Source organism: Peromyscus maniculatus, chromosome 22 (assembly GCF_049852395.1).
Source record: "Peromyscus maniculatus bairdii isolate BWxNUB_F1_BW_parent chromosome 22, HU_Pman_BW_mat_3.1, whole genome shotgun sequence".
In the NCBI taxonomy this organism is placed as follows: Eukaryota; Metazoa; Chordata; class Mammalia; order Rodentia; family Cricetidae; genus Peromyscus; species Peromyscus maniculatus.
In genome coordinates, this window is record NC_134873.1 from 43,358,047 (window position 1) to 43,372,421 (window position 14,375).

At 39.2% G+C, this 14,375-nt stretch overlaps 2 protein-coding genes across 15 annotated transcripts in view; one reads left to right on the top strand and one right to left on the bottom strand.

Annotated features, from left to right (window-relative positions):
* The window catches only part of LOC143270260 (dual E2 ubiquitin-conjugating enzyme/E3 ubiquitin-protein ligase BIRC6-like), a 310,541-nt gene that overhangs the window by 102,771 nt on the left and 193,395 nt on the right, over positions 1–14,375 (top strand). The gene's annotated exons all lie outside the window — the stretch shown is intronic.
* Positions 1–14,375, bottom strand: part of LOC143270259 (putative Polycomb group protein ASXL2) — a 316,750-nt gene that overhangs the window by 59,694 nt on the left and 242,681 nt on the right. For 7 of the 8 annotated variants that reach the window (XM_076559530.1, XM_076559528.1, XM_076559531.1 and 4 more), the window contains 2 exons: positions 11,864–12,011; positions 1,917–2,032 (listed from right to left, as the gene is read on the bottom strand). In XM_076559530.1, the coding sequence (XP_076415645.1) occupies positions 1,917–2,032; positions 11,864–12,011 (264 nt within the window). The other variant, XM_076559534.1, reaches the window with a different exon arrangement.

Here is a 14,375-nt window from a genome sequence, read left to right on the forward strand (position 1 = left end):
CTTGGAAGAAGCTGCTATATAACCCAGGCTGCCTTGAAATTAGAATCCTCCTGCTACAGCCTCCGGAGTACTGGGATTATGTGACTATGCTGCCAGACAAAGCATTTCAAGAAAGAAAAAAAGAGAAAAAGAAGGGGGGAAAAGCAACCTGGAATGCATATTGAGCCAATCCAAACAACACAGCAAGGAGTTATCTTGAAAAAAAAAAAACAATCCAAAGCCAGTTCTTTGAAAATTCCAATAAAACAGAAAACTCAACTGGCAATTAACAATGGGAACAAAGAAATGAACAAGGACAAATGAAAAAACAAAACATTATATAACTTTATAGCAGTACATGCAATAAATCAGGTAAAAAATTTTTTACTTTTTTATATTATTATTTATTATATTATAGAGTTGGGGGGGGCATGTATATAAAAGTCAGAAACAATGCCAAGGAGGTAGTTTTCTTTTCCACCATGTGGGTTCCAGGAATCAACTCAGGGTTTCAGGTTCGGGGGTAAGTGCTTTTACCAGCTGAGCAACTTTACTGGCACAGAAATGGACCATTTTCTAACAAAAATCTCCAAAATTGATACAAAAGGAGACAAAGCAATTGACTAATATAATAACAACAAAGAACAGTATAATTCAAGGAAAAGGAGTCTTACATACTATTCATTCAACCTAGGGAGTAAAGACAATTTCTACAACTTTCTCCCCAAATCTAGAATAAAATAAACAACTACACAGTTTATTTTATGATGTATTTCAAAACTGCACTACAGTAGAAGAATGCTGCAAGACAGGGTCTTGCTACTGTACAATCCAGGATGGTTTCAACTCTTCCCTCCCTCCCTCAGCCTCCAATGTAATAGGATTACAGATGTGTGCTACAAAACAACAGCTGACTAGAAACTCAGTTATTATTTATTTATGGTTTTTTGAGACAGGTGTCTCTGTGTAACAGCCCTAGCTGTCCTGGAATTCACTTTGTAGTCCAGGCTGGCCTCAAATTCACAGAGATCTGCCTGGCCCTGGAGTGTTCTTAAAGGCATGCGCCACCACACCTGGCTTAAAAACTAAAATTTAAAAAAAAAATTTGCATAAGCTATTTTTTTTTAAGAATAAACACATAGGTTCTATTCCATACTTAGAATTAGTACAATATTAAAAAAATCTAGCAATATGATTCTATATATAAGATTAAAAGTAAAAAATCTACCTAATCATTGCAGTAAGCTCCAAAGCAAACCAACCTGAGGATTGGGAATGTGGCTCAGTGTGAGAAGTATTTGCTCACTGAGTGATGGGTTTCATCCTCAGTACCCCCAAAATAACCAGACACACATAAGAAAAGCTCTTAAAATGTAAACACCTATTCATGATTCAGAACACATACCTCAGCAAACTAGGAAAAAATCTGGGTCTTCAAAACCATGTTAAACCCTACATACAATGGGTGATACAGAGTACAAAAATTACTAGCAGCAAATTAGCCGATTGCAGACATTTACCCTGTGAAGACATCAATCTCAAGTTTTCAAACAATTTTCAGTAATTAACAGAAGATTTGATGAAGTGTCTTATTGAAAAAGGACCTCGATACATCATTGTCCATTACACGACAGAACTAAAGGTGTGAAACACCATGTAGCTCTCATTATTATTAATTATTCGTTTTTTTGTTTGTTTGTTTGTTTGTTTGTTTGTTTTTTCTAGACAGGCTTTCTCTCTGTAGCTCTGGCTGTCCTGGAACGCATTCTGTAGACCAGGCTGGCCTCAAACTCACAGAGATCTTCAAAACTCATAGAGATCTACCTGTCTGTCTTCTGAATGCTGAGATTATAGGCATGTGCCACCACAGCCCAGCTTTCCTAATTATTTTTAATTGGAGAGATTATTCTTCTGATAAACAGAGACTTAATGCTTACCTGTTTTAATGCCTTTTTGCTGTGCTTCTGTGATGGAGAAATGACTTTACTTGCTGGAATGGTAGGTGATGGGCAGCCTGACTGAGGAGAGGATGGCTGTGACAGTCTAGATGATACTAGGGAAAAATTGACAAGGAAACATTTGTTATCAGAGTTGATATCAAGCACCACTCCTTCCCCAGATCATATGCTGCTACCTGTTAACAACTGTGACCAAACACTTTAGGAAAGGATCTTCTCTTTGGAGTTGTCCTGCAAACAGTCTCCCCTTTCAGTTTATTTCCTCAGAAAGTTCTAGTGCAGGATGATAGGACGGGGAAGGGGCGAGTATTAGTATAGATGACTTCTCATTGTTTACTATATTAGAACTGATTAAAGGAGCCATGTTATCAAATTAGAACTGTAGTATCTATGGTCCTAAGGTAAACTTGAAGATGAATAATGACAACATGGTGGGAAGTTATGAAAGGTTTAAATTGAAGACAAAAAGGCCATTTCTGCTTTAAAATTCTTCCACTGTTTCAACCCTGTCACTCCTTCCCTCAGGTCCCAAGTTTTCAGCCTATCTGTTCAAGACGGGTTTTGAAGACTTCTCTACTGGAAACAACCACTTCCTATGCCGTCCGTATCTGCTGTGCATAGCCTGAAATGGACCACACTGAAGTCATGGCAGGCACATGTTTATGCTCTATAAAACTTAATATCATGTGAGCACATTTTAAAATTTTATTTTTTACATCCATGTAATGCCTGTTGCCCACAGAGGCCAGAAGAGGGTGTGGCATCACCTGGAAAGAGGTTACAGATAGTTGTGAGGTGCCATGGGCGGGTGATAGATATTAAACCCGGGTCCTCTGGAAGAGCAGCCAGTACTCTGTTGAGCCATCGATCCAGCCCCATTTTAAAATAAGGTGTGTGTGTGTGTGTGTGTGTGTGTGTGTGTGTGTGTGTGTGTATGCACACACACATGATCACGAACACATATGCATACATCTGAGGACATTGCCCATGGAGGCCAAAAGAGAGCATCAGATCCTCTAGTGATGGAGTTATAGGCACTGTGGGCAGCCCAATTGTGGATGCTGGGAAACAAACTCATGTCTTCTACAAGATCAATGAATACATTTTATGTTAGTTAAGGAGAAAGATGAAAATTGTTGGTTCAGACATCTCATGTGAGAGCAAGGAAAGTTCAATTTAAGAGAGGAAAGAACCTAGAGATGACTCTTGAAGAATACACTTTGCCTAATATTTTCTTTTTAAATACTTGACCTGAAAACATTTATAGCAAAATGGTATTGGTTAAGACCATGAAGATTTAAGACACATGAAGTATGTGCTGCTAGATATCTAACTGACACAAAAATAAGAAATATACATAGTAAAATAAGCAACGCCTAGAGTACAACATACAACTTTACTCTTAAATGTTCTAATATTAAGACAATTTAACTTTGGTTCTGTATCCTCATCTTCATAACTATCATGTTTATATACATGGGAAGGAACTGATATAACAATCAGCTTTAAAAAAAAGCACCTTCTATGTTCTAACAAAAGCATAAGTTCTATTTTCTATTCCAAGCTCCTGAAATTCTATTTCCAGTGATAACTAAATCTAAATAACTAGGTTTGTATCATTACATTCTTTTCTGTGCAAATAAAATAGTACAAAGATACACACTGGCTGCTATATAAGTTCTCATAACCTATATTTACTTATCAAAAAACTGAATCAGCTTGAGAAAAGATACAAAGCTAGTATGGAGCAAAGGCAAGATTTAAATTTTATTTTCAGAACAATGAATAAGTACCTGGAATAGCTGACAGTGGTGACCACTGAAAACATGTGCTAATATCCGAATTCTCAGAGCCTGCGAACATTGCTTTATTGGTGAAAGGACTAAGTATCTTATGATTATATTACCTAGATTATGCCAGTCAGTCTTAACAACATATTTTTTACTTTTCAAGACAGGGTCTCAATTTACAGCCCTAGCTGGCCTTGAACTCAGAGAGATCCACCTGCCTCTGCCTCCCAAGCATTGGTATTAAAGTTGTGTGTTATCACATCCCACACAACAAAGTATTTTTATAAGAGACATAGTGAAGACAGATTCAGAGAAGGTGAAGAAAAAGCCAGGTCAGAATAAAGTGGCCATAATGCAAGTTAGTTGGCCATCACAGAAAGCCAGAAAAGGCAAGGAACAGAAGAGTCTCTCTGAAAGCCTCTGGAGGGATAGCTTCCTTGCTGACCCCTGGGCTTACAAACTGACTTTCAGAACTGTGAGAGAACAAATTTGTGTTACTTAAGCCACACAGTTTGTGGTAATTTGCTGCTTCAGGAACCATATAGTAACTAAGTTTTGTTTTGTTTTGTTCTGTTTCTGAGAGTGTTTCTCTGTGTAACCCTGGCTGTCCTGGAACTTGCTTTGTAGACCATGCTGGTCTCAAACTCATGGATATCCACCCACCAGCCTCTGCCTCCCAAGTGCTGGGATTAAAGGAGTGCACCATCACCACCACCACAACTGGCGTAAGTTTTTAAAGTATTACTATCAACTTACAGACATTTGAAACATACATTTAAAATGTTCAAATAAAAATCAAGCCTGGCCTGGTGGCACAGGCCTTTAATTCTATCACTTGGGAGACAGAAGCTTTTTCCCTTGCTTCTGGTTATCCTTAAAGCCTCAGTCCTAATAGTACAGCCATCTTTAACACAGGCTGTGCCCAAACCTTCACCTCAGCCACTATCAACAAGAACAGCTCCCAGAAGTCTTTCAACCTAAGTTAACTTTGTCACAAGTTTCGTTTCTAGGATGTACTTGAAAGAGAACCCAATCTTCCCCATTCAGTAACTTAGCACATATAAAAAAATGCCAGAGGGCTAGTGGATTTACCATATTTTCTAACTCCTGTTAGCAAATTACTGATTAAAAAAAAAAAAGTCTTGACTATATGCTAACAGTAATGTGCTCTGGGAAACAGGGATCCCTTACAATGAAAAGGAATATTTCACTGACTCTTTTTTTTTTTCTTAAAAATAGCAAAAGCAAACCAAACCTCACAACTTTTCCTTATAACAAGATAAAAACTATAACCATGCAGCGTCTTAAATCCCAGCACTTGGGAGGCAGAGGCAGGAGAATCTGTCAGTTCAAAGCTAGTCTGTCTGCTCTACATAAGTTCCAGGACAGCCAGGGTTATATAACGAGATCCTGTCTCTAAGGGAGAAAACAAAACAAACAACAATTATCCATGCAGCTGTTTCATATTATAGTATTTATAACATATTTGGGGGGAAAGACAGAAATTTCCCTTAGCTATGACCAAAAAACAGTAAGAGAGACAGTTGATTTTATTAGTAGTTTTTCTGACATCATTCCACCTTACCTTGACTTGAAATTCCATTAAGCTCTTCTCTGAACATGTTTCCTGTCTGAAAGCTAAGAACCAAAGCTAGAAACTAGTAATTTCCTCTACTTTACATATAAATCAATAAGCTAGATTCAATACTGGACTGAGTTTCTGAGTTCTAGTCTGTTCCTATTTGGCTGAAAGGTATAAATATCAAGAGTTTCTATCAATTTTCAACTAAAAGTATCAGTTTTGCTGTCAGAGCTCTGTATTTTTGCACATAAAAAGGAAGTGGGTTTTTGATACTATCTCAATGTTCTTCCTGTCTTACAATGCATTTGAAATCATGATGTCAAACTCAGAGTCAAAGCCCCAAATAAGAAAAATGAACAGCAACAATTAGTATTAGAGAAATTATTTTGATAACTTCAGAGACTGTCTCATCAGAGTATAATTCAAGGAGAAACAGCCGACACGATACTCATTTCTAGAAGAGCGATGAATCAAAAGCAGATCAAAAACAATGCTGAATTTGCTATTACCTAGTTGTCAACATCTATTATTATGTAGGATGTAGAATAAGGTTATACTATTCAAATTTACCTACGGAGCTACTGACAGTGGAATTTTATGATTGTTATTTAAGGTATTTCTGCATTATTTGAACTTACCTTAATTTTTTGGCATGGCCATTAACAGACAAATGCACCAGCAACAAGAGCCACTGCTCAAAGGGTCGCTGCACCAGGTGTAGCTTTTTTCAAAAATTTATTTAAAAGAACAAAAAAAAAAACCATCTTCATTTTACATGAACGGGTACTTTGCTTCCATGTATACCTGTGCACTGTGTGGGGCCAGGAAGGGGCATGGGATCCCCTAATGAACTTACAGATGGTTGTGAGCGGCTATGTGAGTGCTGGGAAAGGAACCAGATCCTCTGCGAGAACAACAAGTGCACTAACTGCTGAGCCATCACCCCAGCCCTGCATGTGTGACTCTTAAAAGGTAGGAATGAGCCCGGCTTATTGATATCTATTTAGCAAGTTCCAGGCCAGCCACAGCTACACAGTGAGACTTGTCTCAAAAACCAAAAAAGTAAAAATAAAGCCAGATGGGGTAATCTGCTTGTCACTCCAGCTCTTGGGAGGTAGAGGCAAGAAAGCTAGGAGTTCACAGCCAGCTCTGGCTAAATAGTCAGTTCCAGACTAGCCTGGGCTATGTGAGAACATGTGAGCACTCCATCCCCAAATAAAGATGTTCCAATACATTCCAAAGACAATGATTTTTGTTCACAGTTTAAACTGGCCACCTTTAATGTTGATCTTCTTGTTTATGAAGCCACCTAGAAAATATGAATCTTGCTAGGTATTTCCCTTGCCTGATGTCTTGGCTTTGTTCTATAATTTTCAAACTTATAGAGAAAAGTTGAAGCTGGAGAGAAGTGGAGAAAAGACAAAGCCCCTTTCACCTGTAGCATTAGCCTTCCCAAATCGGGGGTTTAAAAAATCTGCAGAATGGCCAGGCAGTGGGAGCCCAGCCTTTAGTCCCAGCACTTGGGAGGCAGAAGCAGGCAGATCTCTGTGAGTTTGAGATCAGCCTGGTCTATAGCGTGAGTTCCAGGATAGCCAGGCTACACAGTGGAACCATGTCTGGGGGGTGGGAGGATTTTTTTAGAATAAAAGACCTGGGCCACAGCTGCTGTTCATCATTATCAGGGATCATTCTGAAATTATTTATCAAGGATTTGCAAGAAGGCCCTATTTCATTTTGTTTTCATCTCATTTGTGTCTGATAACTGAAGTTTGGTGCCTCTCCAATGAACTTGTAAACTAAGATTATGGGATTAGTTTTCTTGAACTGTATGCATAGTAGTTATACCAGAGAACATAAATGAGTAAGTTAATGAATTATTTCCATGCTCCCCAAGAGTAGCACAACCACTAGATTGGGGATAAAGAGAAGGAAGTAAAAAAACAAAAACAACAACAACAAAAAAAACCACCTATTTTTCTGATATGGCACATCAACAGTTCTCAAGGCAGTTAAAATTAACAAGTCTATGATTACGGGAAGCATAATTCAACTTAGAAGATATTAAAACTGGAGAAAACTGAATGTCTACTCTACGCAGGAAAATCAATACCCCATAAGGTATTCAGAAGTCTAAAATTTCCCCTCTTCAAACAGAATCTAACAAAAAGCTAGAGATTAACAAGAATAGATGGTAAAATGTTATTCATAACAGAAAAGCCTTCCAGGGAAAGGGTTGTCATATAGCCATTATTCCTTACGTGTCTTAGGTTCGCTATGAAAAGATATCAAATGGTATGAGAGCAAAGACAGGCAGACTACATCTGGTGTTAGCTAGTAGTAATGAACATTCTTTTCCTAGTAAGGAGAGAGCTGAGAACAGCCAGTGCTCCAAGCCTGGGACCAGAATCAGACAAGAGTTACAAATAAGTAATGGTAAAGCATCTATGACGGTCACAGCTAAGAATAAATTAAGGTAAAAATTTAGAATGTTGTCCAACTCATTTCACCATTTAAGTTAAATAAAAATAAAACTTGCACTTTTTTTTTCTTTTTTGTGGTAAGATCTCATTATGTAGCTCTGGCTGGCCTTGAATTCATATCTGGCTGCATCTGTCTCCCGAGTGCTGGGACTAAAGGTGTGTGTGCACCACCATACCCAGCTAACTGCATATCCTCACTGCAAGATGCAGGTTTACCTCAACAATGACCTCAAACTGAGGTTGGTGAGACGGCTCAGCAAGGAAAGGTGATGACGGCAGCATAAGCACCACGGTCTGAGGACGGTGCCGGAAATCCACAGAGCGGTGGAAGGACTGAACAAAGTCGTCCAATGACCTCCAAACTGCACCGTGGCGTAGACCCAGGCCAGCTAGTCCCTCTTTCGCTCTGTCTGCCCCCCATGCACACAGCACACACATACTCAACATTTTTTAACAATTAAAATTAGGACCTGGAGAAATGGCTCAGTGGTTAAGAGCACTAGCTGCTCTTCCAGAGGACCTGGGTTCAATTCCCAGCAACCACTTGGTGGCTCACAACCAACTGTAATGAGATCTGGTGCCCTCTACTGTCATGCAAACATACATGCAAATAGAATACTCATATGCATAAAATATGTAAATAAATAAATCTTTAAAAAAACAAAAAGAATTAAAATTAATCACAGACTTAAAACTCAAGATGATAAAACTTCTAGAAGATATAGAAGAAAATGTAGGTGAGCCTAGACTTGGTCATCACTTTTAGATACAATACCAAAGGCTCAAGATCACAAAACAAAGGACTGATAAACTGGACTACATTCAAATGAAAAACTTCTGCTTTGTAAAAAGAAACTGCCAGATCCAGGACTAGAGAGATGGCTCAACGGGTACCAGTCCTTGCCAAAAACCTGACAACGTGAGTCAGATCTCTGAGACTCATAAAAAGCAGATCTGGAAGCACTGACCTACAATCCCAGCGTTCCGAAGGCAAAATGGAGGTAAAGACAGAGGAGCTGCCCAGAAGCTTCGGGGCAGTGGCAGAAATAAGAGAGATTCTGCCTCCAATAAGGTGTAAGTAGTGAGAGCCAACTCCTGAATGCTGTCTTCTGATCTTGACACTGGCATGCACGAGCATGTCTCATATCCACATACATACGAACACACACACATTTGGAGAGGGGAAAACTGCCAAAGGGGGAAGGACTATAGTTTTTGAGAAAATATACAGAAAAAAACCTTACCAAATAAAAGACTATAATCCAGGGCTAGAGAGCGGGCTCAGCAGTAAAGAGCACTGGCTGCTCTTGCAGAGGACCCAGGTTCAACTCCCAGCACCCACAATGGCGGCTCATCACCATCCATAACTCCAGTCCCGGGGGGATCCAATGCCCTCTTCTGGCATCTGTGGGCACCAGGTACGCACATGATACAAACATACACTCAGATAAAACTTAAATACACATAAAATGAAAATAAATCTTTAAAAAAAATACTATTCAAAATGAACAATGAACTCCTGAAGGCCAATTATTAGAAAACAAAAAACAAACAAACAAAAAAACCCTGACATCCTAACCTTAACAAAAATGGGCCAAGAACCAGGGCACACTTCTCACCAAAGAGCCTATTCAAATGGAAAATAAGCATGCAGAAAGACTTCTCCATACATGCAATCAGGGAAATACAAATGACAGCAGTGACAGACAGATGCGCACCATTAGAATGGCCAAAGTCTAGAAGACTGGCAGACAATACGAACTGCTGGTAAAGATTCAAAGCAACAGCAACTGCCATTCACTGTAGTAGTGTGGCAGCGTTTTACAACATTTAACATACTCATCACAATGCATCAGTCACACTCTTGTGAATTTACACAAAGACAACATGTGCCCACAGAAAAACAAAGTTCATAGTAGTTTTCACTCATAAATGGTAAAACATGAAGTAACAAATACATCTTTTAGTTGGTGAATGGCTATATGCAAATCATGTCAAATACTATTTAGTTCCACAAGGCAATGTACCATAAGCCATGAAAATGCATGGAGAAATCTCCAACACACATTACTAAATTAAAGATGCCAATCTGGAGCCAGTGAGGTGGTTTGGTTGGAAAACACCTTGTCGCCATGCTTGACAATTGAGTTTGATCCCTAAGACTCACATGGTTAAAAGGAGAGAATCAATTCCTGTAAGATGTCCTCTCATCTGTATACAACTGTCATGGCACCAGTGCACATGTGAATGAAGGTGTGTACAAGAACACACTCAGAAAAAAAATTGTAATGTCAGTTTTAAAATAATGCCCATTTAATGCCAGGCAGTGGATCTGTGAGTTCAAGGCAGGCCTGGTCTACAGAGTGAGATCCAGGACAGCCAAGGCTACACAGAGAAACCCTGTCTCAAAAAACAAAAAAAAAACTAAAAATAAATAAATAAATAAATAAAACAATGTCCATTTGAAAAGGTTCCAACTTTCTGATAGTCTCAAAATGACAAAACCATGCAGATAGTAGAAAAGATCAGAAGTCAGCCAGAAGACTATGTGGACGGGGCAGTGAAAATACACTGTATGGCATTTGTGTGCACACATGTCTTTGTAAATAACGCATCTGTCCCAAGTTTTAGAAAGTACACTACCAAGAGCGAATTCCGGTGGAAATAGAACCCAGATGATAAGAATGTGCTAGTACACATTACCAAGTACAAGTAACAAACATAGAAGAGACATGGGACAAACCTGACTGCTAAAACACAACTCCAAAACATAACTTCCAGTCTGTAGTTTGAGCACTCAAGAGGCAGAGGCATGATGATTAACCAATTGAATGCCAGCCCAGTCTACATATCCAATTATAAACCAGTGCTACATGGTGAGACCCTGTTCCAAAAAGCCAAGAATATAACGCATGTAAGCAAAAAAGCACAAAGCAGCAAAACCTGATGTGAGCAAGTCTGTGCATATGAACAAGTAGAAAGCAAATGGAAACACTGTACTTATCAACCCGAATCTAAAAGTGTTCTCCAAAAGGACATTTTTTGTGTGGATGCATGCATGTATTTAAGTGTCTATCGTGACCACTCTCCATGGGTTTTCTCCCTTATAGATGTATGTGTAGTGTGCAGGTCGGATGTGTGCAGAGGCTCAACACTGATGTTGGCGTCTTCCTTGAGTACTCTCCACTTTCTATCAAGGCAGGATCTCTCACTAAACCCTCAGCTTGTCGACTTGAGCTAGTCTAGCTAACCAGGATCCTGTCTTTGCTTAAGTGCTGGCTGAGATTACAGGCAGCTGTCATGCCTGGCCAACATTCTGGGACTCGAACTGTGGTCCTTATGCTCATTATATATTCCCGTATTACAGCTCCCAGAACAACCCCACCAACACACCCCCTCTTTCATCTCTCTCTCTCTCTCTCTCTCTCTCTCTCTCTCTCTCTCTCTCTCTCTCTCTCTCTCTCTCTCTCTCTCTCTCTGACAGGATCTCTCATTGAACCTGGAGCTCATAGTGCTGGCTAGGCTGCATGGCCAGCGAGCCCCAGGAAATGCATAATTCCTCATCCCCTTTACTGGTGTTATATATCCGTATGTGCTAGGGATCCAAACTCGGTTCTTTATGCTCACACAGCATATTAGCCACAGAGCAATCTCCCAGCTCCTAAAAGCATATATATAGATATCTACATAGAGAGAGATTTATATATAGATACAGATTTGTCTGTTTCATTTTGGTTTTTGAGACAGGGTTTCTCTGTGTCGCCCTGGCTGTCCTGGAACTCACTCTGTAGACTAGGCTGACCTCGAACTCACAGAGATCTGCCTGCCTGCCTCCCAAGTGCTGGGATTAAAGGCACGTGCCCCCATGCCCGACTAGAAAAGTCTATTTTTGAAAATTTCTCAGTCACACAGTCCAAAAGGTCCATGAAGCTGGCGGCTGCTGCACTGTGTCCAGCAGGTGAAATACAGACGCTTCCGCCCCTGCAGGCAACCAGGCAGAGCACTAGGCTACAGGGAAAGAAGAGGCGGATGGTCGAGAGCGAGAAGGCACTGCCCTGCAGCAGTGGGGATTACCTTTCCTCTTCCACCTGCTCTTTCTCCCCTCTTTGTGGCTGCCGCCATCACTGCTGCTGCTGTTCTCAGAGCTCTGAGAATCTGACTGACCATCACTGCTTTCTTCTGAACCTTCTGACAGCTCTTTCACTCCATCTGGCACATCTTTCTGAAAATGTAGGCATCCTGTTAGGATTATTACCATTTTAGCAAATCCAAACTAAATTTCTAGTATGTAATACAGTAACTTAACTGATTAATTTTTACTATTATAAAATAGTAAAACCACCAATATTAGCTGAAATCCTGATACTTCCCCCTTTTTTTGGTCAAATAAATTAATTTTCCACCTACACCCAGAAGATAAAAATTATACACAACATTCATATGCAGGTACCACATATGTTTAAGTTACAGAAAATTGGTAGCCGTAAATCCAGGTAAAAGACGTAATGTTCAGGTTTAAAAAGCTAATAATGATTTTGTTAGACATATTTGTGTCGGGGGTGGGGTGGGGTGGGGTGGGGTGGGTTGCCCTATGTATTCTGAATTCAATTCTAGAATTAAAGTCAGGAGAACAAGATTATCACATTATTTTCACCTAACTGGGTCCTCAATATTGGTTAATGAGTAGCATCAAGAAAAGGAGTTTTTGTTTCGTTATGTGGTTTTTTGAGACAGGGTTTCTCTGCGTAACAGCTCTGGCTGTCCTGGAACTCTCTTTTGTAGACCAGGATGGCTTCGAACTCACAGAGATCCAACTACCTCTGCCTCCGAGTGCTTTAAAGGTGGGCAATTAAAGGCGTGCGCCACCACCGCACAGCCTGTTGTTTGTTTTTTAAAGAATCACATCAATCTCTTTAGTTTCAGCTCTGAATAATGAGAATATTAAACAGACAGCATAACTATGACCATTTCATGTGAGAAAAGAGTAGCAGCATACGAAAGGCTAGTGATGCAGGGCTCTCTGGCTTCATCTTCTCCCAGTTACACAGCCTTAGTCTCAATCTCCCATAACCTCATTTCAGTGTCTAAGGTGGGGTGATAGCACCTACCTTAAAAGAGCACACAGAAATTAAATGAGCTAATTAATATTAAATGTTCACAACATAGCCTTTATGAGAGCTCAGTACTAGTTACTATGTGTTTACATAGTACAAAAAGCTTATATAAATAAATGGATAAATGAATGTTATTTCTTATGGATTTTCTTTCCATCAATACTTTGTTATCCCATATAATTATTTTTATCACATTAAAAATTGAACTGACAAACACAAAAAAATTGCCCTCCATCTAACTGGCACCACATGACATCTACCCAAGGCCATTAAGTCCGATTGAGCAAGAACAGTATTTTTCCACTTAAATTTTTCTCTCTAATCCATCTCTTATGTTATACACTTTCTTAAAATACAGACCCCATATTTTTATACTCCTTCTTTCAAAATGCAGGACAGCTTTTATAGAGTTAGTTGCCAGCCAGACATCTTGACCTGTAGGTTCAACAAGTATCTGAAATACAAATATAATTATCTTCTTTTTGCAAAAAACTTGTGATCCCCTTGGGATCAACGGCTCATGATCTTAGAATCATTTCTCACCCACTGTTTTACACATACCAAATGCAACGTGTTCTGTGCCTCAAATGTCTTGTGTCTACCTATATTACTACTCTGAGTTCCTACACCAAACTGTAATCTCCTTTTCATAAAAATCATAACACATAGATCTGATGACATGGTTCTCTCTGAAGACCTCTGCCATCTACTTACTCAATACCCCACCCAAACACAGAGCTCAGTCAGGGTAAAACTTTGTTAATTTATCAATTATCCCAACTACAGTGATTATCACTTAATCCAATTTCCTCTACTTTCAAATTCATCCAGAATTTTATCTGTTCCTTCATTTGAGCTACTTATCCTTGAAGGCCTTCACTCTTCTTATGTATATGTTCAAGTCCAACTTAAATCTTACAAGTAATAACACAAACTTTCTAAACCCCTTTATTCAAAACTAATCTTTATTTTGTGTCATTATAATGGAAGAGTTTCACAATATATTTTGTAAATATGAAAATTTTAATAACTAAAATGTAAGCATTACAGAGATCAAGAACTATAGATTATTCATCTTAGTCTATTTTTGGCATAGACTTGACGATATGATTATTTGAACTCTTAGTTTTTTTCTTTAAAGATTTTATGTATGAGAGTTTTGCATGCATGTATACACACACCATGTGTGTGCAGTGCCTGTAGAGGCCAGAAGAGGGCATCAGGCTAGAAACTGAATCTTGCTTCTCTGTAACATCAGCAAGTACTCTTAACTGCTGTCTACAGTGAACTCTGAGCTCTTGCTACAGAGTGCTGAAACTTTTGTACTTTCCTGATCAACAGCAGATTAGGAAAACCTATTGTTCTGCTATTTGGTCTTTGACTCTACTGATAATTAGATCGTCTGTTTGGATGATTCTTTGTTGGCTCGGAATGGTCTGCCTCAGAGTAGGGACTGACTACTAAGAGAAACA